Below are 22,672 nucleotides of genomic sequence, written 5' to 3'. Positions count from 1 at the left end.
ACTTTATGCCATGCCATGGTTAAATCTCGTTTGGACCTGTATGTACTTCCTCTTCCCTGCTTCTCCCTTCTAGCATTCAGGCTATTCAATACGGCAATGCAATGCAAACATCTTCACAAATGACTGTGTTACTCTGGAAATCTTTTTGAGTCCTGCTATGTGTTATGTCTCCTTATATAATGAAGACTACTAATAATCTGAATATATACACAAAGAAAAGTGTATGTGTTATGCTTTAAGCAAGATTGCAAATACATGTATCCACTTTTGTTGATGTTGTTTTATTGGAACTTTTCTGGACATTTATTTGTAATTAAGTTTATTTTTATATCTGTGAATATGACATGCAATTCTGGAAAAGGGAGTGTTGTGACTGGAAAATGCATGACGAATTTGAAATCAAAACACAAGACGCTGTGACAGAGGAATTTATGTTGCACATGTGTTGAAATCCAAAAAATACTCCCAAAATGATTGAAAAATCTGCAACGGGTTTATTATAGGACATCTTTGTATTGTTTTAGAATGTTACCATTTTGAGCCATTTGAGTGGTAAAAATGTGATATGCAGGCTTTGAGACCAGAAGACGGCCTCCAGAAAGCGTTTGCTTTTAGTAGCATTTAGTTCTAACACATAGTACTGTAAGGTACGATTGCTCTTTTTCTAGAACAATCTGTCCGCTGAAACATTGCACACAGCTTTAAAGTTGATCTTTTGGTCCTTCTGCAATTGAAGAATTGCTGCTGTAAAATAATTTTTGCTTTTTTGCCATATGGTATACCCAGGGAAAAACTCCCAAGGCCAACTGTTGGTTGTGGATGTTTTTGCATTTTCAAAAGAGCTGCTTTAGAGCAAGAGATCACTGAAGCTATTAGCTGCTCAACACTCAACAATCCAGTATTCAATATTGCTTAGACAAAGATTGTTATATGTTCTATTTCCTTTTGAGTCATTGGAGAGGTTTAGAATAAGGAAATGTTCACCATCAAGAATCTGTCTTCTAATGGTACACAGACATCTAACGTAGAGAGTTGGGTAATACCTGTTTCTAATAGCAATATTATTGTTCTGTGCCTAGTGAGTGATATTTCCTATCTAATCCTTGAATATTCGATATATTTCCAGTGGTCGCCTGTCAAATCTCTATTGTGTACAAATCATCATTTTGCGTGTCTGTCATTAGTATGTGTCGATATGTGTTTCTGTATGTGGAGTCTCAGCTGAAAGATGTTGAGAGACGCCTGGATGAGATCATATTTCACACAAACTTATATTTAATTATATTATTTCTCTTTAAGAAAAATCACGTTTTTTGTTACTCAGAATGCATGCCTTAGAGAAGCACTTGACGGTTCTCTCTCAGATTTGAAAATAAAAAAGATAAGCAGGTAGAGTGCAAATTAATTTTCGAGATATTGAAAAAGACTTTTGTTGATTCGGTTTTGAGTATGAAAACATTTTGCAAGGTTTTGGCTTGCACAGCAATGAGAGTTAATGCAGTTTGCTTCCCAGTTTTGCTGCATAATTATTATATTCGTCTCATCAGAAATGCAAGTTATGTGTGCTAAACCTTGTTCAAATGATTATAATAAATGCATTTATATATTACCTACACCTATTGATGATGATTTCTGTCTCTATAGTGGTCCGGGATACACATATTTCAAATACTCTGTAACTTTATTTATTTAGCTAAACCTTGTTCAAATGATTATAATAAATGCATTTATATATTACCTACACCTACTGATGATGATTTCTGTCTCTATAGTGGTCCGGGATACACATATTTCAAATACTCTGTAACTTTATTTTTTTTTTTCAAGAAAACACTTATTTTAGTCGATTTGATTTTTCTAACCCTGCAGTCAGTTTAATTTGGACAACCTGCTTGAAGGGATTGTCCAACCAAAAATTACAATTCTGTCATTATTTACTCACCCTTGTGATGTTCACTTTCTTTCTTCTGTGGAACACAAAAGAAGATATTTTGAAGAATGTTGGTAACCATACAGTTTCGATATGCGCTGATTTCCATTAAATTGGAAGTCAATAGGGACTGAAACAGCATTCTTAAAAATCAACGTGATCTCATGATAATTCGTATGTATTTTACGTAAAATGTGGTTCTATCAAACGTACATTTACTTACCTTTTTACAGGCACTAAAACGTACAATACTGACGTATTATCAGCATTTAATCGTACAAAACTGAAGTATTGACGACACCTAAAAAAGAATCCTTATGACTATATTGAAATCGCAGCATTCATTTTATTATTGTTGTTTTTAGTTGTCATATCAATGACCTTGTTTTCAATTGCATTATTAAATTGTTTACTCGTTTACTTAATATGAAATGATAACATTTCATTCTGTTCTGTGTGATTTCTGCTGCCAGCTCGTTTTCAAGAATAGGCCTACATAATGTTAAACAAGACTTCACTATAATCCAAATCTTCCGAATCCATAGACTGCGAGGAACAGACCCAAACAAGCCTGTATTCGGCAATTCATCTCCATCCTGAGCAGCGCACCCAACAACCGTAAAGCATAAAAGCCCTCGCTGACTGATGTGCTCTTTACAAATTCAAATATTGTCAGGTTTCAAACGACAGGTTTTACTGCAGGAAAATCGAACGCTGCATGTGTCACAGATTGCGACGTGCCGTGTTTCTGGTGAGGTGTGTTTGAATGATGCGCGCGCGCCTTCACGAGTTCACATAATCTGGATAATATTTTCAGCGATTAACAACATAAATTCTGCTTTGCACCTCACACAAACCTACTGTTATTCCTCCGCCAGAGAGGACTGGCTGCAACGCATCCTCATTTATACTTTTGGTACTGCTTTTGACATTTTTTATATAAATAAATGATTGTAATTGCATTCATCTGTCTGTCATGTTTTTCTTAAACTGTACAGAAATAGTTATGTTTAGGTTTAGAGGTAGGAGTGGGATTAGCAACTATACAAATATTTGTAATGCTATGTTGATACTAAAATGGTTATTTTCCTGCAATTGCGTTTTATATTCGCTATAAAATGGGTAGGTTTAGATTTGGGGGTAGGTTAAGGGGTCTAAAAATCTAAATCGCTTATTGATCAAATGATAAAAATGCATATTCGCTATAAAATGGGTAGGTTAAGGGGTCTAAAATATAAATCGCTTATTGAAAAAATTATCAAAATTAATTGATACGAATATCTTAATGATATAAGATATGTAAATATTTTTAAGTTTTTAGCTAAAAATACAAAGCGATTTGTACATTTTAAACGTTGAAATACGTCTAAATTGTACGTTTTAGCATCAATAAAAACATACAAAATTGTACGTTTTGTGCTTGTAAATGTTACGTAGTAATACCTACGTATAAACAATGAGACCAGGCTGTAAAAATACATAAAGGTTTGGAGCGAAATGAGAGGGAGTAAATGATGACAGAATTACATTTTTGGGTTATCCGTTACAATGAATTTTATTGAATATTTAGTGTATAAATTACACTTTTTTTCTAATGTATGTTGTTATGAATCCAAACCTGTACAGATAAATAATATGGTAGCATAAGTGTTATCTAAATGCTTGGTACTGCTGCCATTGATACCATCAGGACCTTTGAAGTGTGTTAGGATGGTCTCAGAATGTCCTTGAGTCTGTGTCAGATTACATTGGTTTCATTATTCTTCTAATTATCCTGATTATACGCTCTCAGAAAAGATACAAAACTTTAATCTTAGCTGAGCCTTTGGTTTCATGGCACATTTGCAGTTGGCAGGTTAGTATTGTGTCCTTCAGAGGAGATATATTGACAGCTCTGGATGAGTCTTCTCTCTGCCAAACATCCATCTGGTTTCCCCTCATAGGGCTTCCATCTTCCATCTCTTATACCTAGAAAAAATGTATTCACAATTTGCTGTTTTTAAGCAATTGTATAAACCAATGAATAGTCCTTGCAATAGGACCATGCAGTAAAGTTATGTGAGAGATGTGTTCACTGCTGGTGTGAAATTTACAGAGAGAATGACTGTGTGGGTTTTACACCCAGGGGTCAAGAACAAAATGCCCCTCTTTGTGAGCACACAGTCAGATTAACCATTAAAAGTGGAGCAGGACAAAGAACACATGAGAGAAGTTTATCAGCTCAATGTGTTCCTGAAACTTACATCTTCCACGAACTATGAGACAAAGAAACAGCTCAGGTACCTCCGGCTCAAATTGTTTTTGCTCTACCTCACTGTTTTTAAGTACTGTAGGCCTACTATGCTTTACACTGTATTTCTTTTTTATTTAATTTGCAAAATGCATGCCGGTGCTCACTTTTAAACCATTAATTGTAAAAATGTAGGAGAAAAAAGGACTGGGGTTATTTGAGTGGAATAATACTAAATTTATTTTATTTTGAATTGAAAATAAAATAAAATATTTGACTATTAGGTTAAATCATGACTATTAGTAAATCATGGTCACTCCATCAGTGGTTGAGTGTTTGTGTGAACTCGAGGACATGGGCTCTGTTCATTTATCATTGTTCAGGACAAAATACAGCCAGTCTCTATGATATAATTTCTTCATATTTATTACATTTCTAGTTTTTAAAATTTACCTAAGTAATGTGTAAAATTGACTTAAGAACTAAGTAATGTCCAGAATGCAGTGACGTGATTCATCTTGCCATTCTTGACATGTGCTGTACCTCAATATAAAGCTGTGATTGTCAACAATAAAAAAATCCCTAGTTCATTGGCAATAGATAGCAGCCTCAGTATTGCCAAGATGTTTAATCAAAGCCTATCAACCGAAGACAAACACTATTTTGATTATTTTTGGCTAACAAACATCACATGTTCTCACTATGGATGACTAATCTAAAGTATAAAGTGAAGTCAGAGCAGATGAGCTATAACCACATTTTCTGAGCCAAGATCTGTTTGTGAAATCCCAAGGTTAAATGTAATCTTTAAAGCAAAATGACTGATCTTGGCTCAGAACTAGGAATGTTTTTATCCAGGAATTTGAGGTGTGTTTGGCCTCGCTGTGAGGTTGTCAACATTTCATGTTCCTCTATCTCTCATTACTTTAGTTGCAGTGCTATGGGACGCCATGGAGCTGACAGAGTAAGTAACGTTTTTATGACTCGTGTCCCTTCACAGACACACATCCACATGGACTGTAGCTTTTGACTTTGTGCTTTCTGCTTTGATAAGCGTGCACATGGACGGACACGCCTGAACTTATGGCTTCATCTGAGTGTACTATCTAAAAAACTGTCAGTGAAGTACCTGTGTGGAGGGATTATTGACTTGTTTATGGTAGTGCATTGGATCTCATTGGCTGTTGTGTACAGAATTTATCAAAGAGCATAAACTAAATCCTTAACCTGTTCTTATGTTCACTAAGGAGGTTTACCTTCAATCCCAAGGAGGGAATAGACAATCCAGCCATGGTGACTGCAGATGATACAGGTTAGTGTGTTTTTTATTATTAATAGTGTTAGCTGCTTTGTTGCAATTAAATTTAAATCATTTTATTGTATAAGTTATCATTTATTTTGATTTTTATATTCATTTTTTACTCATACCACAAAGGAAGGTTTTTACACCAGGGTTTCCCAAGCTGGATTTCACAAACCCCTCTGGGAACTGCAGGGGGTTTGTGAGTGGATGAAAAGCTAATAATTATTTTAATCATAAGAAATAAAGAAATCAAATAAATACATAATTAAAATTAAAATAAAAAATAAAATACTAACTAAAAAAATTTATGAATACTGTATTTACATGTCCTGTGGCCATTAACCAACATCAGAGAACCACAAACATGCAAACATGTTGTTAAATTATTAAAATATTAACTTAAAATCTCATGGTAAATATATTAGATCAAATAGATTTGGCTAACAAAAACGTTTGGGAATCCCTAGTCTATAGCATAGGATTATTAGTAACAAATAGTTTATAGTATACCATAAGTACAGTTTGTCATTTAACTCTAGTCTTGGCTGACAGAGGCTGTGTCAAAGCCCTCGCCATGTTTGTGTGTGCTGAAGAAGGAAGAAGGAGAAACCTTTGGCTTCCGTCTGCTTGTGGAAAGAGGGCAGCAGGGTCACATAATTAGACAGCTGGATTCACTGGGAGTGGCAGAGAGGAGTGGGCTCAAGGATGGGGACCGCCTGCTTGAAGTCAATGAGATGTTTGTTGACAATGTGGAACACATGGAGGTGAGAGGTCATGCAAGACCTTTATTTTGCAATTACTGTATGTTTTTACTGTCCAAGCTATAAGCATCTGTTTTTGCGTCAGGCTTTGTAACAGAGTGTTTTATTATGTTTGTTTCGCTCCCAGGTGGCACACAGGATTCAGGTGAGTGGATCACACTTATGCTTCCTGGTATTCGATGAAATGGCCTACGAGCAGGCTGTGTCTGAGGGTCGTGACCTTAGAGAGCTGGCTAAAGCTAGCCGTGGGGAAGGATGGAGGCCTCCTCGTCTCTGCCACATCACGAGAGATGCACCTGGCCTGGGCCTCAACATACAGCCAGTGGAAGGTAGAAATACAGTAATTTCATATATACGTATAAAAAAATGTCAAAATCAGCCCTGTAATGCCGTTATAGAAATTCTCTCTTATCTCTGATGTATAGGTGAGAAAGGCAAATTCACAGTAAGCTCAATGAAAGGAGGTGCTGCAGAGAGAGCAGGAGTAAAGAAAGGGGACCGGCTAATTTGGATAGATGGTGCCATGGTCTCTGAACTCACACACTCTGCCATCAGCAGAATGGTAAACATGTACTTGCTTTAGATAAATGTAAAAATTAAAAAAATATATGGTAAAAAATGGCAGCTGTGGTTGCCAGAATATGGTGGGAATGCTTCAGCTATTACAGGATGGCATATTGTTACCTGCATGTTGTACAGCTTAACCACATATTTCATCAAGTGATATAATGTCAATATACAATTGTACTTTTTGTCTTAAAATGTACTAATAACCACCATAATACAAAAGATAAAACAGAAAGCCACATGATGAAACAGAATTTATCACAAGTACCCTGTTCATAAAACATGGCCAATACTCATGTATAGATTTTACCCAGGGTCTCACACACAAAGACAAAACAACATCAGGATAACACACAAAACTAAAATAATGAAATAAACTAGTGCTGTCAAATGATTAATCGTGATTAATCACATTCCAAAATGTTTTGTTCACATAATATATGTGTGTACTGTGTATATTTATTGTGTATATATAAATACACACATGCATGTATATATTTAAGAAAATATGTTATGTTTATATATTAAATATATTTATATATAATATAATTTATATGAATATATAAATACATGTAAATATTTTCAAAATATATACTGTATGTGTTTGTATTTATATATGCATAATAACACAGTACACATTCATGTAAACAAAAACTTTTATTTTGGATGAAGTTAATCATGATTAATCGTTTGACAGCACTACAATACTATACTACAATACTAGTCTGGTTTCACAAGTGGACATTCAACAGAGACTGCCTTGCTCTCCGTTTTTGAAGCCCTAAGACTTTCAAGAGCGGATTCCAAATCTTCAATACTTATCTTGCTGGATCTGTCCACTGCTTTTGACACAGTTAACCACCAGATCCTCCTGTCAACCCTATTGACAAAGAGCATCTTAGGAACCGCACACCAGTGGTTTGAGTCTTACCTCTCAGATAGATCCTTCAAGGTATCTTGGAGAGGTGAGGTGTCCAAGTCACAACATCTAACTACTGGGGTGCCTCAGGGCTCACTTCTTGGACCACTTCTCTTCTCTGTCTACATGGCATCATTAGGTTCTGTCATTCAGAAACATGGCTTTTCATATCACTGCTATGCTGATGACACTCAACTCTACCTCTCATTCCATCCTGATGATCCAATGATAGCTGCTCGCATCTCAGCTTGTCTAACAGACATTTCTTGCTGGATGAAGGACCATCACCTTCAACTCAACCATGCCAAGACAGAACTGCTTGCACTGGCTACCAATAGCTGCTCGCATAAAACTCAAGGCATTAATGTTTGCCTACAAAACCACCACTGGCTCTGCACCCCTTTACCTAAATTCATTACTTCAGATTTATGTGCCCTCTAGAAGCTTGAGTTCTGCAAGTGAACATTGCTTTATTGTGCCATCCCAAAGAGGCACAAAATCACTTTCACGGACTTTTAAATTAAGTGTTCCGTCCATGGAATGACCTGCCCAACTCCGATCACTGAGTCCTTAGCCATCTTCAAGAATCGGCTAAAAACACATCTCTTCCATCTTTATTTGACCCTCTAACTCTATCTAACTCTCTATTCTAATTCTATTCTTTATTTTAAAAATCTAATAAAAAAACTTGCCCCTTTTAGACTTGCACTCTATTTATTTACTAACTGCTTGTTTTCTTAAAAAAAACTAACACTAGCTTCTCTAATCTTTTTGTATTCTATTTGTTTTCTTTTTATTTATTATACAATTAACAAAAGCAAAAAAGGCATCTAACACTAGCTTGCTCTATTATTTTTCTATTCAGTTTTTTTATTTATTATATAATAAAAAAAAACTTGCTACATGTACTGCATTAAGCTAACTGAGAGTTGTTATAGCACTTGCATATCATTGCTCTTTTGTTGATTTTGATGTCGCTTAGTAGATGACTAAATGTAAATGTAATGTAAATGTACAATAAACATTACCTAAATAAAAGAAATGTAACAAAAAATACCATAATGTATGTTACTGTTTACAAAAATAAACAAAATTAAAACATAATTAAATAATATTTTTTTAAATAATTAAATAATTTTACATTATTTTACAGTAAAATTACATAATGCAATGTTAAATCATTCACAGTTTTTCCCTCACAATGAACTAATTAACAGTCTGCTGTGACAAACTCATGTCATGAGTAGCATTTAGATCTTTTATGGTGTTATGGTGTACTTTCATCTCAAGTGATGCTATTTCCAGGTGAAGAAGTGCAACAATCACATGACAATGCTGGTGATTGACAGTGACAGTGAGAAGAGTTATGCCCGTAGGAAAATGCCTATTCTCCCAGCCATGGCTGATGCAGAGAACATGCCATATCGGCCTCGCAGACTGCATCTGGTGCTGGGGCCAGAAGGGTACGGCTTCCTGCTCAGGCAGGAAAAGACTGGAACGGGACGCAGTGGTGAGAGGCAGACACACACTTTGACATGCACTCATACTTTGGCATACAGCCACACAAATGAATTGCAGACTGTATTTATGTTTGGTTTATACAGTCCACATGTTGAGAGAGGTGGATAAGGGCAGCCCTGCTGAACTGGGAAGAGTTAAAGAAGGTGAGATGCTTCTTGAAGTGAATGGAGAGTCCACAGAGTCACTGAGTCATAATCAAGTTGTCAGCAAAATCAGACAGAGTGGACAGCAGGTCACCCTCACGACTATGCCACCTCAGGGCCAGGACTTCTACACTAAGGTGAATATACAGAGTGAGCACATAAATACTAATATGGGGATGGTTCTTCAGTTAAGGGCACTTCTTGAAATTCATTTCTCAAATGGCAAGAAAAAAAGTGTCACTGGAATAAAGATCTGATTATGGACTTGATCAGCCAAAGTGGATATTAATATAGTGTGTGGTGATATGTGATATTGAGTGTGATGGTAACGACATGTTTCTGCTTTTGGAGAAAACTTAGCAGTCAATGCAACTTTCCTTTGAAAAGAAAAAAGTTCTAATATTCTAACGCATTTGGTAATGACACTTTAAAAAACAAATAGGAAATGTAGATATGTGCATATAGATACATGTACATGTGTTACTTCTCATTTCCATCAGAACCAAATATTTTATTTTATTTTATAAAAACAAAATGGTTCTTTAAGATGCTTGGTGTTACAGTATGTTCACGACAGCAGTATTGGTGACAGCAGATCTTTGTTATAGAAAAACTCAAAATTATATACAAATAAATACTCAATGATTACAAATCCCTTATAATTTGAATTTATGATACTATGAAACTTTTAAAGATAATACAATCTATCCTATACTAATTAAACTGATATTTATATATTTTTAAGTTCCCCTATCTGAAAAATCACAATTAGACAATTATAATTCAATAAAAGGAAGAATTTATCAACAAGTTTTCATCCTTTTCCTTATGCCTGTTTGTCTACTTGTCTGTTAAACGTCAAATATGATTTATCCTCAGTTGGGCCTCTCTCCCTTGCTGTTCTGTGTGGACATTACATCTGGTAACCCTGAGGAGCAAAAGGAAATCCCAATGACAACGAAGCCTGCATTGCCCCCTGTTGAGCCTCAGGAGGATGTGAAAATCAATCCTAATATTAGACGCTGTATTCTGGAGAGGGGCTCTGCTGGTTTTGGCTTCCATTTGGGCTGCGTCCAACAGAAACCTGGCACCTTCATCAGCCAGGTACAATGAAGCCCATTCACTGCCAAATCAGTCTTTAGACGATACTGACTTCAGAGGTTAGGACTGAATAGAAATGTTCCAGACTCACTCATTGGTGGGGGTTCTTCATAGAACGATACGCTTGGAAAATCAGCCTTAGGCCACATATTGAACTGTATATAGCCTAATATTCAGGGTGTCATCTGTTAGAAATTATAGAACACTATTGATAATGCTTTCATACACTATATGTAAAATATACATTTAAAGTAAATATGAATAACTTTACATTACATTACATTAATGTACTTACTTACTTTACATTTTTAGGTAGCAGCAGGAGGCCCAGGAGAGATGTCAGGGCTCCTTCAGTGTGATGTGGTGGTGGAAGTGAATGGACAGAATGTGGAGAAAGAGACTGTGGAGGATGTCATCTTACATGTGAAGAGAGGACGAGACACTCTTTCTTTACTAGTAGTAGATCAAAAAGGTTATGACTGGCTGAAGAAAAATGGGATGCCAATCACTGTGAACAAACTAGCACCTATCTCTGAGGTATGCAATAACATATATCTTTCCTAGTACTGATTAATTGCATTAAGTGCGATTAAACCACACACACAAATGTTTTCACAACTCATAAGCAAAAACATTATTCATCACATGCACTTTATTTATATAAGTTCATGTATTTGTTACAGGTGGAGGAAAATGTTTCAAGTGCTGCTGAACCACCAGCACTGAAGACTGTTGACTTGTCTGATGACAGCACTTAGTCCACCTAGTTATAGTGTGGATGGCCATTAACATTTGGATGGACATTTCTGATCGTGTCAATGAGATCAGTGCTTGGAGAATGATGTTTAAACAGAGTTTCAATGGGTAGCTAATTTCTCTGACCTATACATTTAGCACTTTGCAGTTTTTCTGTATGAAATTGCCTAAACCTTGGGCACCATCCTTTGCACATATTCATAATCATTCAGAGTGCTGTGAATACAGTAAATGTTTAAGATATGTTACTGGATGTCAAAATACAGTATGCATAGCAGGATGGCATTAACAATGTTAATTTCTGAGAAATATTTGTATGTATTTTAAGATGTGTTCACCATATGTTTTGACCTATAAATACAATTTCAGCATTGTGGCATTTTGATCCTAAATGCATCACTTAAATGGGGTCAAATATCCCCCTCCCAAATAAAAATAAATAAATAAAATAAATGAAAAACAATGTGTGGTAAATAAATGTCTCTGATTCATCATGAGTGATATTTCAGGAAAATATATTTGTGTGCTATTGTTGTCATTATTTAATAATAAATAATAAATAAATAATTACACTATTTACACTAAACATGAAAATTGTATAGCCCTTTATACAGTCGTTTGGCATTAAAGGGGTCATATGATGCTGCTAAAAGAACATAATTTTGTGTATTTGGTGTAATGAAATGGCAACGAAACAGCGTCACACACGGCGGGCTTGAGAACGGCGCAGCCGGCGGATTCGACGAAGGAGCGTCCGGAGGGCTTGCGGCAACCACATGTGATGACCCCGGGCTGGACTCCGCTTCGTCCACGGTGAAAGCCGATCCGGCGATCCACAGCGGGAAGTTGATGTATTTCCTCAGCAACCAGCACGGATCAGCTCCAGGCATGACGAAGCGGATATCGTCCTCTTTTGAAAGGCCAAACAAAGTAGTTTCGCTTTCACAACGAAACACAGCGCCTTCACGACATGGTGGTGGCGGCAACAACAATACTACAGCGAGAATAAAAGTTACGCCTTCTTTCTTTGCGTGAACGTTTGGGCGGCGTTATCGTTATCTAAGATGCAAATCTTCCCACATTGTGATGTAGACATGTTGGGGCGTGTTAGAACGAGCCATTTTAGGTAGGCGTGGTTGACTCTTAACTTTTATAAAGAATATCTCTCTGGATTTGAGACTAGTCTTTGCAACTTTACAGATCTTCTTTATGCACCAAGAACTTGTAACATTCCAAAGAGAAAGGAAAAGTTGAAATCGCATCATATGACCCCTTTAAGTAGCATTTAGCCGGTCGTGTTATGCCGTCCTTATTTATATGAAAAGTATTTAATACGGTATTTAATTTTTAGGGAAAAAATTAGGAAAAAATCCGTTTTTATTTGTATAAACAGCATTTTTGTTCAACGTTATAACACGGTGCCAATATAGAGGCTATATTTTTTACGACATCCTCGAAATTTCCGTCAGGCGTATAATCCGCCGCCTCAATCGAAGGGTCCTTCGCTGGAGGTGACATTCATTGAAGGGCCCCGGTTTGTGAAGAGAAGCGGCGAATACACCTTCACAGTCACAGAAATCATGGCCCAGGCGGTACAGAAATTTGTGGCTAAAGTGCCAACGTTGGTCGGTGGTAAGAATTATCACCTTTTACTTAAGCTATAGATTTATTCCTTCAAAAATATTTATTTTGAGTTGTGTGCTTCTGGTTTCCGCAGCTGTTAGAACAGGCTGAGCAAATGAGCAAAACATGCATTAGATAAATTAAACCGTTACTATACAGACAGTAATTGTGGCTGATTTTCGTGCAAGCAAATGATCAACAGTTGTGTTAGCTAATGCTCTGGTGCTTTACTCCGTTTATAGCTGCCACAATTCATTCTGAACGCGCACTACAGCAGTGTTATATGCTGAAGTTGACAGCACAAGTCGCCCAGTGTCAGCGTGTGAAGATACATTCAGCTCAAACATTTAAGTTGTGCCTATGGCCTTGGCTTTGTGAAGTTTCCTTTACAAATTTAAACGTTAGTTATATCTTTTGTATGTTTTCCGTGATTAACGTTTGTAATGATATATGCAGCCGCTGTGAACTACTCCAAGCCCCGGCTAGCCACATTCTGGTATTACGCCCGTGTGGAGCTGGTGCCTCCAACCCCTGCCGAGATCCCCAAGGCCATCAGCGGCGTCCAGGATCTCCTCAAGGGCTTCCAGTCTGGACGGCTCGGTCAGACCACAGTGAGGGTTAGTACGGGTTCTTTAAATTCTGGTTTGCCATTTCAAATAGAACTTTTTTTGAGATCTGACAATGTTGATACAAAATAATTGCTTAAATGTATTATCCAAAAAACTAAACAAAAAAACATCTGCTTTGGCAGAGGCACATCTGTCATGCAGTGTTGGGAAGGTTACTTTGTAAATGTAATAGGTTAGAGATTACAAGTTATGATTTAAAACCGTAAGAAATAGTTTAATAGCTATGATGCTGTTTTTGAAATCAGATCTTTTCATGACAGGAAACACAGGCATCTAACAGTTAATCTTTAAAAAATAAAGCATATACATAATCATATAAACGTGTCCTATTCTGTGTCCTAAACTCCTGAAACATTGGTGTCTCATATTGTAGAGCAGTCGATGCAATTTGGGAAAGAAATTAATTAAATCTGTATATGGGTGTGTGTGGAAAAAATTCAGATTAACCCCTTTGTAATCTTTAACATTTTCAAAAGTAACTAATTTAATTACACATTTTTTCTCAGTAGCTCTAACTGATTAAATTAATTTTGAAATAAATTCCGTAATCCCGTTACATGTAACTAGTTACTCCCCAACACTGCTGTCATGTCATATTCCAAATATGTATTTGTCATTGTGCATGATGCATATGCTAATGTTAGCCACCATGTTTAGAAAAAAATTTAAATTGTCATTCACATATCTTCAAGCTGTTCCAAACTTGTATTAATTTTTCAGCCATTGAACACAAAAGATCAGTGGTGTAATGTAACAAAGTAATAATAGGTGAACTGAATAAAACTTAAGTATTTTTTGGGAGTATCTGTACTTTACTTCAGTTTTTATAATTCAGCCAACTTTTACTTTTACTCCATTACATTACCTAATTAAAATGTATACTTTTACGCCGATACATTTCCCTGAAGCATATTCGTTACTTACTAAAAAATAGTCAGAAGTCAGAAGAACACGGACTGCAGGAAAGCAGGTTTGACGAATCAGTGGTCTGGCGTTTGCAAGTTAGACTCCTAAAAAACACCTTTGATCATGTGCAAACAAGCGCACACACAACTGCGGATTATTCATTTTCCACTCACGTTGAGTCTGGGGTAGGGCTGCACGATTAATCGAATGCGATTGTCATGCGCATTTTGATAGTAATGCCGGTTCTGTAATCAGCAGGAAATCATCATCACGTGCTTTCAGATGGAGCAGAATTTACTACACATAGCCGTAGTTCACTGACAAGTTACACAAAAAAATCGCAGACGATTTTATTGCGCGATTCTGAAATCGAAGAAATCGTTTGCGATAATGACAGCTGTTTGCATATCTTCTCAGTGAACTATGGTTTTGTGAAGTAAATGCTGCTCCATGTGAAAGCATGTGAAAATACCACATTTAATAACATATTTTTACTCCAAACTCACTTCATAATGTCAGTCGAGTGTTTGAAATAAATCCTTCTGTGAGATGATGTGGCTTCTTACACAGAATAAGGCACGTTTAATTTCACATTTCGACTATTTTTTCATGTTTTAAATTATTTCAAATATCAGTATTCAACGTTTTATGTTAAAAACAAAACATTAGGCCTATTTATGCATCTGTAACTGCAGTTTAAATGCATTCTTGTTCGCTTCCAAGATATATAAACTGTGTAAATGCATCTAAATGCTTATTAGATTCCAGAAATGTTTTCTTATGTTGGAATGACACTAAGTACCGGATGAAGTGCTTCTTATTCTTACCCACAAATACAAAATGGAAGAAAGAGGTAAAACTGAACACAATCTTGCTACTCAAGCTTTGTATGAATTTTTTTTATATATATTTATTTGCTGCTTTTCCATTTTGCATTTACTTGTACTTTTACTTTCAATGCTTAAGTACGTTTTAAGATTTTTAAAAATACTTTTCGTACTTAAGTACAATAAATATCACATACTTTAAGACTTTTACTCAAGTAATATTCTAATCGGTGACTTCAACTTCTACCAAAGTCATTTTCTGGAAAGATATCTGTACTTTTACTTGAGTATGGTTTTCAGGTACTTTATACACCGCTGCAAAAGATATTGTGAAGAATATTGGTAGCCAAACAACTGACAGTAGCCATAGACTTTGATAGCATGGGGGGGAAAAAATATGGAAGTCAGTAGCTACCATCAGTTGTTTGGTTACCAACATTCATCACAGTATAATCTTTTGTGTTTAAATTGCAACATGCAAATATTTTAGGAAAAATGTGCTCTAAACCTTTTCCTTTAAACATTTGGAAGCCAGTACACTCACTGCAGTTCAAGCATAGCACTTCTTCTAATAATATTTATAATATTTTCTAGTAAATAAAAGCTTGATTAAGCTCTTATATCAGCCTGTGTCTGTTCATTTATTGAACTGAAGATGCACTTCATTGTCAGAATGTGAGGTTTAAATTGTACATTTAATTATTGTTTGGCAAACCTGATTATTAGTAGTTCCAAGCATATTTATGTAATGTCTCTCATCACTTTTATTTATTTGCCACAGGATGCTCTGAGGAACGGACTCGTTGCCACAGAAGTTCTGATGTGGTTCTACATCGGCGAGATCATTGGGAAGAGAGGCCTTATTGGCTATGATGTATAAATGTGGACTGTCCTGTTTGCTTGTTCTCTTTGCTGAGCTTTGTCTGTTTCTTTATCAGATTCTTGGAATCCAGGAACTAAATAAATAAATATTAAAGAAAGAACAGCTTTCATGCTGCTTTAATTCCAGTGGGTTTTAATGACTTGTCAGTGAGTGTACCCAGGCGAATGTTATACAATATTGTTAAATATTAGTCTGATAGATGGTGGAATTCATGGATATACACAACATAATCAATATCCTTTAAAATCTTTCCTTTTTGTGTTAATGAAAAAAGTTTTACCAGGTCAAAGTGATTTTAATGCAGTTGTGGGGGGGGAAATACAAAAGTTGAAAGAAAAATGCATGTGCATATATTATGTGTGATATAGATTTATCTTGGTTTATATACAAAATTATGTAATAATTGACATTTCTTCTCGCTCCTGTTTTTCTGATAGCATCCGCATAACATTTCCCAAGTATTTGTGGAACTCCTGTCGGACATCTTCAGGCTCTTCCTCAAGATTTGAGTGAATGAGCGGCAACTTGTTTAACTGTGGGGCTACACAGAGGATAAGTTAATTAGGTTTAAAAATTATTAGGCATATGTAACTTTAAGAAAATTTTGAAGGGGTGTTCAGAAAATAAATTTCCTTTTCATTCAGTTTCAAACCAAACCGCAAATAAAAGCACCTTACAATGATCTGATGCAGTTAATGGTATAGTGAGAGGGTACGTTACCTAATGGTGGACGGGTAGTGTCAGCCCCGCTCCCTGGTTTATGATGTGCTATGAGCAGACACTGGGCCTCTTGTAGACCCTGAGAGAAGATGAATGTAGAGTACCAGGTCTCTATTTCCTTGAGATGACTGGGCACATCTGGGTTAAACACAATAACTACTCCATTGGAGTCTTTCATCAACGCTGGCCAGCATGATTCAAACCTGTGCACATACAATTCTGAATGAATTTACTCAGGAAGACAGGAATTGTTTGACAATTTAAGTCTGGTTCAGAAAAAGGGTCTACAATTGGTCAACTTACTTGAAATCACCTGCACAATCCCATAGTTCCACTTCACATGCTGAATTTTTGTTACCATTAGATAAATTGTGTGATTCAAACTCAAGTATCCTAAAGATGGAAAAATGTCATATTTGAATAGACAAAAATAAAACTTTTGGCCAGGCAGCAAACATTTATACATGTTGCAACATTTCTTTAAAAAAAAAAAAAAAAAAAATCAACCCACCTTACTCCTTGTGTAGGGCTGTAGTCCGCTCCGATTGTCTCTGTTGTGTCAGACAGAAAATTGGCCAATGCTGTTTTCCCACACTATCAATATGAAATATGAAAATCAGTGATCTACACAAATAAATAAAGATACACATACATACTATCAAACGATTTACCTCGCTAGGTCCAATTAATAATATTTTCATCTTGAACGTATTGAAGTATAGAGAGAAAAAGGCAAGGGAGAGATTTTCGACTAGGGAACTATTTTTTTCTAACCTAGCTAGCGAGCTAGCTACTAAAACAACAATTTGACATTTCTGTTGTGATAAAATAATATTCATTGAGATGTAAAACGTTTGCTTAAGGTGTCAAATCAGCGCGATCTACCGTCAGACACAGAAAGGCAGCTAGACGAAGCGCACGGTGGGTTAGCTCAAGGCTAACATAATAAACAACTCGTTTCCAAGGCGATTACGCAGAAGGTAAAACACGGGTCGCAGATTCGCCTCGCTAACCGTCATAATTTATCTTGCGTACATTAAAAAGAAATTATTTAAAAAGAAATCCCGAGAACGGTAGAAAAAGGTATGCAATTCGTTTAGTTTTTAGGCTATATAAATAACTTTTTAAAACATCCCCTTACAAACAGAAACCAAACTTTTAAGAAAAAATAATACAAGGCTTTTGGCCAGTTGAACACTTCCCTTGGCCACACAAATGAGCAATATTAATTGTCACACGATATGTGTAACCTGTCACAACCTTTTATGTGGGAACCTGCTATTAAACCCGCCTATAATAAACGTTTACATTTATGAGCATTAAAGGCACAATAAGTAATTTTCGCCGCTAGAGAGTGCGTATTCAAAATAAACAAAGAGGCAAAGGCCTAGTTGCCATGACTGAGTGTGGAATCATGGGAGTCGTCGTCTTCATCCCCACAGCCGACGCAATCCGACGGAGCTCCATGTCCATGGATGAGCTAATGATTTATTAAGGTAGTAGAATGAAGCAGGGTGAGGCCCTCGAAGCGAAACGAGGCCGCTGAACGAGCGTGATACATGGCTCGAAAGCAGCGGAGCTTTTATTATGCCACAGCTTCCGCTTCTTCCGGTCGTGCCTATGTGGGGGAAAACTGTGCTGTTTTATCATACTAGATACATTTGAAAGTTCTGTTATTATGCTACTCTGTGCGGTCGTCACCGGTCTATTAAAACGCACAACATATTAAAGCGTCTTTGGTGTTTCCATATTTTCTACAAAACAAAACCGGAAATCGAGGGGTTATCATTGGCAGACGACACAATGACACTATGGACACGCTCCGTGTCACTAGTTAAAATTGCTTATTTCTCTGGATTTAAACATTCTTCCAAACATTTGGGATAGTGTAAGTACACAAGTCAGCAAAATATATAACACTGTTCTAATGGTTTTTGGATATTTTAATAAAACAAAATCTAAATGCCGTTAATGCAATTCATGAAATAGCAGAAATGTAAAGGCCAAACAATATAATTATTGGACGAAATTCACACAATCTAATTCAAGCCATTTTGGTTTATAAAAACAACATATGTAGTATTTGAGGTTGTCCTAAACATGATCCTAAAAGTGATTTCTAAAAAAGTATTTCCTCTTATAGCCACACGAGGACACTAGTCATCTGCGTCTAATATTTGCCATGAAAGAAGCTAATCGTCCACAGCAGGTTGTTGTCTTTAAAAGGTGTTTACAAAAATAACCCGCCAAGGTGAAAAGCAGAAAGCAGGTTTACCAACTAAACCGGTAAGTTAACACAAAGTAAACTGTTAACCTCAACTATCCAACAGTAGTTTCTCCAGAAACCTCAGTAGCTTTAGTGTGGTAAAGTTGGTTTTATGTTGGACATTCGCCGAGAAAATTAAGGGACTGTCTCAAAAGTGCATTGAAAATTATAAAAAAAAAAGATATGCATCCCAAGATTCGAAAACATGCAAAGCAAATAAACTGTAAAGATGTGAATTAAGTGGAAAAACATGAATGGGAGATTCACTTTGAATTGTTACATTGTTATTACATTGCATTACAACATTTTCTTTTAACTGGTAGAAACAGGAGTTGAAATGGCATCTGTAATATATTCAGTAACACTTCTAATACATCATACATGACTTTAATTTGGGAAATATGATCTTGTGTATTTTTGGTGAATTTTTCAAATATTCAAATATATATAACTTCCTGGCCATGTGACCTGATGATGCCACACCAGTTGTGATATCTTCACACAATCCTGACACACATGTTCCACCTGTGATTTTTGGAATAATTTGTTTGCTAACCTTAATTGGAAAGAAATCTGGTCTCTACAGCAAAAATTCTAAAGAAATTTCTTTTAAGCTCACACACAGGTTCTACCCTGTAAAGAAGTTTATACAAAGATTTAAATCAGACATTGAGCTAACATGCACTTTTTGTTCGAATTCTGAAGAAACTGTTTTACACTTTTTTTCTACACTCAGAAGCTTTGGGATGATATTGGTGTGTTTGTCAAGTGTAAGATTTTGCCAGGCTTCTCAGTACATATGAGAAACATTATATTTGGGTATTATGACTCAGACCCCACAAACGAAAATAACTGTTTTGTTATTAATTACATTTTTCCCCTAAGCAAATTTCACATTCACAAATGCAAATTTTCCAACTGTAAACCTGTCTTCTCTGTCTTCCTAAAAGAAATGGAAAATTATTTGAATGTAATTTTAGTATCTAATAATAAGAAAGCTATAAGGACTGTTAGGATTGGCTCTGCCTTTGATCTCTTCATGTGATCATGTTTAGATGTCTGCCCTCTTATCTTTATTTTTATTTTATTTTTTATTTTATTTTTGTGGTTGATATTATGTGATGTATGCTTATTCTTCTGTATGTTCCCGTTCTTTGCAATAAAAAAAACATGAAAAAATAAAAAATCCTGACACACATCATACATCACTTGGATTTTGGAAATATGATTTTGTGTATTTTTAGTGAATTTATCAAATATTTAAATCTATTTAACTTCCTGGTCATGTGACCCCCATTTCCAGCAGTTACAAATGGTTTTAAGTCAATTATTTCTATCTTTTACTGTAGTGTGTCAGTAGGAAATATCAGTTTACATTTCAAAACATGCCATTAATTGTAATAATCCAGTGAGATTTTGGTCTGACAACAGCCAGTGCTCCACACAGAGATCTGATCTGATCATCATCCAGTCTGTCTGGAATGACATGAGGAAACAGAACAAACTGAGACAGACTAAATCCAGAAGAATTGAGGCAAAATCTCCAAGATGCTTCAAGAAACCTACCTGCAAAGCTACAGTACTTTTAAAAGTTTTAGGCACTTGTGTAAAAATGCTGTAAAATGAGGATGCTGTCAAAAATAATGTCATAAATAGATTTTCTTTATCAGTTAACTTCTATTAACTAAATTAAATCAACATTTGGTGTGACCATCCTTTGTGTTTAAAGCAGCTTTTGCCCCCTCGGTGCACTTGTGCATAGTTTTTCAGGTAGCTTTGCAGGACCTACCTTGAAGGTTGCCACAGTTCTTCTGGATTTAGTCTGTCTCAGTTTGTTCTGTTTCTTCATGTCATTCCAGACAGACTGGATGATGGTGAGATCAGATCTCTGTGTGGAGCACTGGCTGTTGTCAGACCAAAATCTCACTGGATTATTACAATTAATGCCAAAATGAATGTTTGGAAATGTAAATTGATATTTCCTACTGACACACCAGATAGAAGATCCAGATAGAAAGATAGAAATAACTGAACCATTTTTTATCTACTGAAAATACTAGTGTTCTAATAATTTTGATTGAAAAAAAAACCCCTATTTTAAAACAACCAAAGGCATAATTCCACAAACAACTGCATGAGAGTTGTTTGACAAATGTGTATGATTATAATACAGTGGGTGTTGCAATATGAGGTCACATGACCGGAAAGTTATATAAATTTGAATATTTTAAAAATTACATTTCTAAAATCCAAGTTTTTACTATTTGTGTAAGGATTGAAGATATTACAACTGGTGTGACATCTTGGGGTCACATGACCAGGAAGTTATATAGATATGAATATTTGAAAAATCCATAAAAAATAGACAAAATTACATTTCTAAAATCCAAGTTTTTTATTATGTGTGTGAGGATTGTGCGAAGATACTACAACTGGTGTGACATCTTGGGGTCACATGACCAGGAAGTTATATAGATATGAATATTTGAAAAATCCATAAAAAATAGACAAAATTACATTTCTAAAATCCAAGTTTTTTATTATGTGTGTGAGGATTGTGCGAAGATACTACAACTGGTGTGACATCTTGGGGTCACATGACCAGGAAGTTATATAGATATGAATATTTGAAAAATCCATAAAAAATAGACAAAATTACATTTCTAAAATCCAAGTTTTTTATTATGTGTGTGAGGATTGTGCGAAGATACTACAACTGGTGTGACATCTTGGGGTCACATGACCAGGAAGTTATATAGATTTAAATATTCGAGAAATTCACAAAAAAATACACAAAATCATATTTCCAAAATCCAAGTGATGTATGATGTGTGTCAGGATTGTGTGAAGATATTACAACTGGTGTGACATCATCAGGCCACATGACCAGGAAGTGATATAGATTTGAATATTTGATAAATGTATAATAGATGCACTAAATATATATATATATATTTAATCTAAGTTGTGTACTATATGCTGCATGTATATATAAATACATTGTATGTGATTTGAGCTTTTTCAATAAAACAACCACATAGTTAAATACATTTATTTCATTAAGATATGCAGTTTACATACATATTTATAACAGATATAATAATCATTTAAAAGTTAAAAATCATCTTAATCTATTCTTAATTTATTTGCCAACATAAACTACACATGTAAAAGGATCACGGTTTTAGTGTTTTTTATGGAATAATGCACATATTTAACCAAGTTTATTGTGGATTTTGCACTATTGAGAGACTCCCTAACTTGACGTGCGCAAGCGGAGATTGTTGTGAGGACTTTTTCACTTCAGAGGTTTAAAACAATTACATCATTGAGTAATATTATTATTAATTTTAATATTATGCTTTTAATTGTGATCTGAACGAGATACAGCATCTATGTGCCTATGTGAACATAAAAAAACTTATTGTCAAAAGAAATGACTTATTTTTCCTGCCAATATATGTCATATGTAATTATATTTTCTTTCTCACTTTCTTACCAATAACATTTGAGCAGTTGGAACACCCACTCCGAACAACAAAAACAGCATTTTTTTTTTGTTCTTCATAGTGTTAACTAAGATTTTT

The 22,672-nt window shown here is 35.5% G+C and overlaps 3 protein-coding genes across 3 annotated transcripts; 2 read left to right on the top strand and 1 right to left on the bottom strand.

Moving 5' to 3' along the window:
• Positions 1-4,187: 4,187 nt before the first annotated feature.
• On the top strand, positions 4,188-11,233 carry nherf4b (NHERF family PDZ scaffold protein 4b). Its single transcript, XM_016289360.1, has 11 exons — positions 4,188-4,209; positions 5,091-5,124; positions 5,408-5,472; positions 6,016-6,227; positions 6,352-6,553; positions 6,650-6,786; positions 9,016-9,220; positions 9,315-9,511; positions 10,254-10,478; positions 10,788-11,012; positions 11,159-11,233. The coding sequence occupies exons 1-11, from the start codon at positions 4,188-4,190 to the stop codon at positions 11,231-11,233; spliced, it is 1,599 nt and encodes a 532-aa protein (XP_016144846.1).
• Positions 11,234-12,715: 1,482 nt separating this feature from the next.
• Positions 12,716-16,203, top strand: LOC107597515 (ATP synthase subunit g, mitochondrial-like). Its single transcript, XM_016288615.1, has 3 exons — positions 12,716-12,863; positions 13,311-13,471; positions 15,998-16,203. The coding sequence occupies exons 1-3, from the start codon at positions 12,812-12,814 to the stop codon at positions 16,094-16,096; spliced, it is 312 nt and encodes a 103-aa protein (XP_016144101.1). The 5' UTR covers positions 12,716-12,811; the 3' UTR covers positions 16,097-16,203.
• A 90-nt stretch (positions 16,204-16,293) lies between these two features.
• LOC107597505 (intraflagellar transport protein 22 homolog) lies at positions 16,294-17,818 on the bottom strand. The gene is made up of 5 exons (XM_016288603.1): positions 17,491-17,818; positions 17,331-17,413; positions 17,123-17,212; positions 16,820-17,022; positions 16,294-16,640 (listed from the first exon to the last, which is right to left on the bottom strand). The coding sequence occupies exons 1-5, from the start codon at positions 17,656-17,658 to the stop codon at positions 16,492-16,494; spliced, it is 693 nt and encodes a 230-aa protein (XP_016144089.1). The 5' UTR covers positions 17,659-17,818; the 3' UTR covers positions 16,294-16,491.
• Positions 17,819-22,672: the final 4,854 nt, after the last annotated feature.

Source organism: Sinocyclocheilus grahami, unplaced genomic scaffold, assembly GCF_001515645.1.
Source record: "Sinocyclocheilus grahami isolate Dianchi unplaced genomic scaffold, SAMN03320097.WGS_v1.1 scaffold12.1, whole genome shotgun sequence".
In the NCBI taxonomy this organism is placed as follows: domain Eukaryota; kingdom Metazoa; phylum Chordata; class Actinopteri; order Cypriniformes; family Cyprinidae; genus Sinocyclocheilus; species Sinocyclocheilus grahami.
The sequence above is the reverse complement of the archived record's forward strand: the minus strand, read 5'-3'. Positions and strand labels throughout refer to the sequence as shown.

Bases quoted from the DNA above. Each gene is read 5' to 3' on its own strand.
- LOC107597515 (XM_016288615.1), top strand. From the start codon at position 12,812: ATGGCCCAGGCGGTACAGAAATTTGTGGCTAAAGTGCCAACGTTGGTC. The intron at 12,864-13,310 runs GTAAGAATTATC...TGATATATGCAG, and splicing joins AGTGCCAACGTTGGTCGGTG to CCGCTGTGAACTACTCCAAG. The intron at 13,472-15,997 runs GTTAGTACGGGT...TATTTGCCACAG, and splicing joins TCGGTCAGACCACAGTGAGG to GATGCTCTGAGGAACGGACT.
- nherf4b (XM_016289360.1), top strand. From the start codon at position 4,188: ATGAGACAAAGAAACAGCTCAG. The intron at 6,228-6,351 runs GTGAGAGGTCAT...TTTCGCTCCCAG, and splicing joins ACAATGTGGAACACATGGAG to GTGGCACACAGGATTCAGGT. The intron at 11,013-11,158 runs GTATGCAATAAC...TATTTGTTACAG, and splicing joins AACTAGCACCTATCTCTGAG to GTGGAGGAAAATGTTTCAAG.
- LOC107597505 (XM_016288603.1), bottom strand. From the start codon at position 17,658: ATGAATATTATTTTATCACAACAGAAATGTCAAATTGTTGTTTTAGTA. The intron at 17,213-17,330 runs GTGGGTTGATTT...TTCCATCTTTAG, and splicing joins AGCCCTACACAAGGAGTAAG to GATACTTGAGTTTGAATCAC. The intron at 16,641-16,819 runs GTAACGTACCCT...TCCTCTGTGTAG, and splicing joins CACTACCCGTCCACCATTAG to CCCCACAGTTAAACAAGTTG.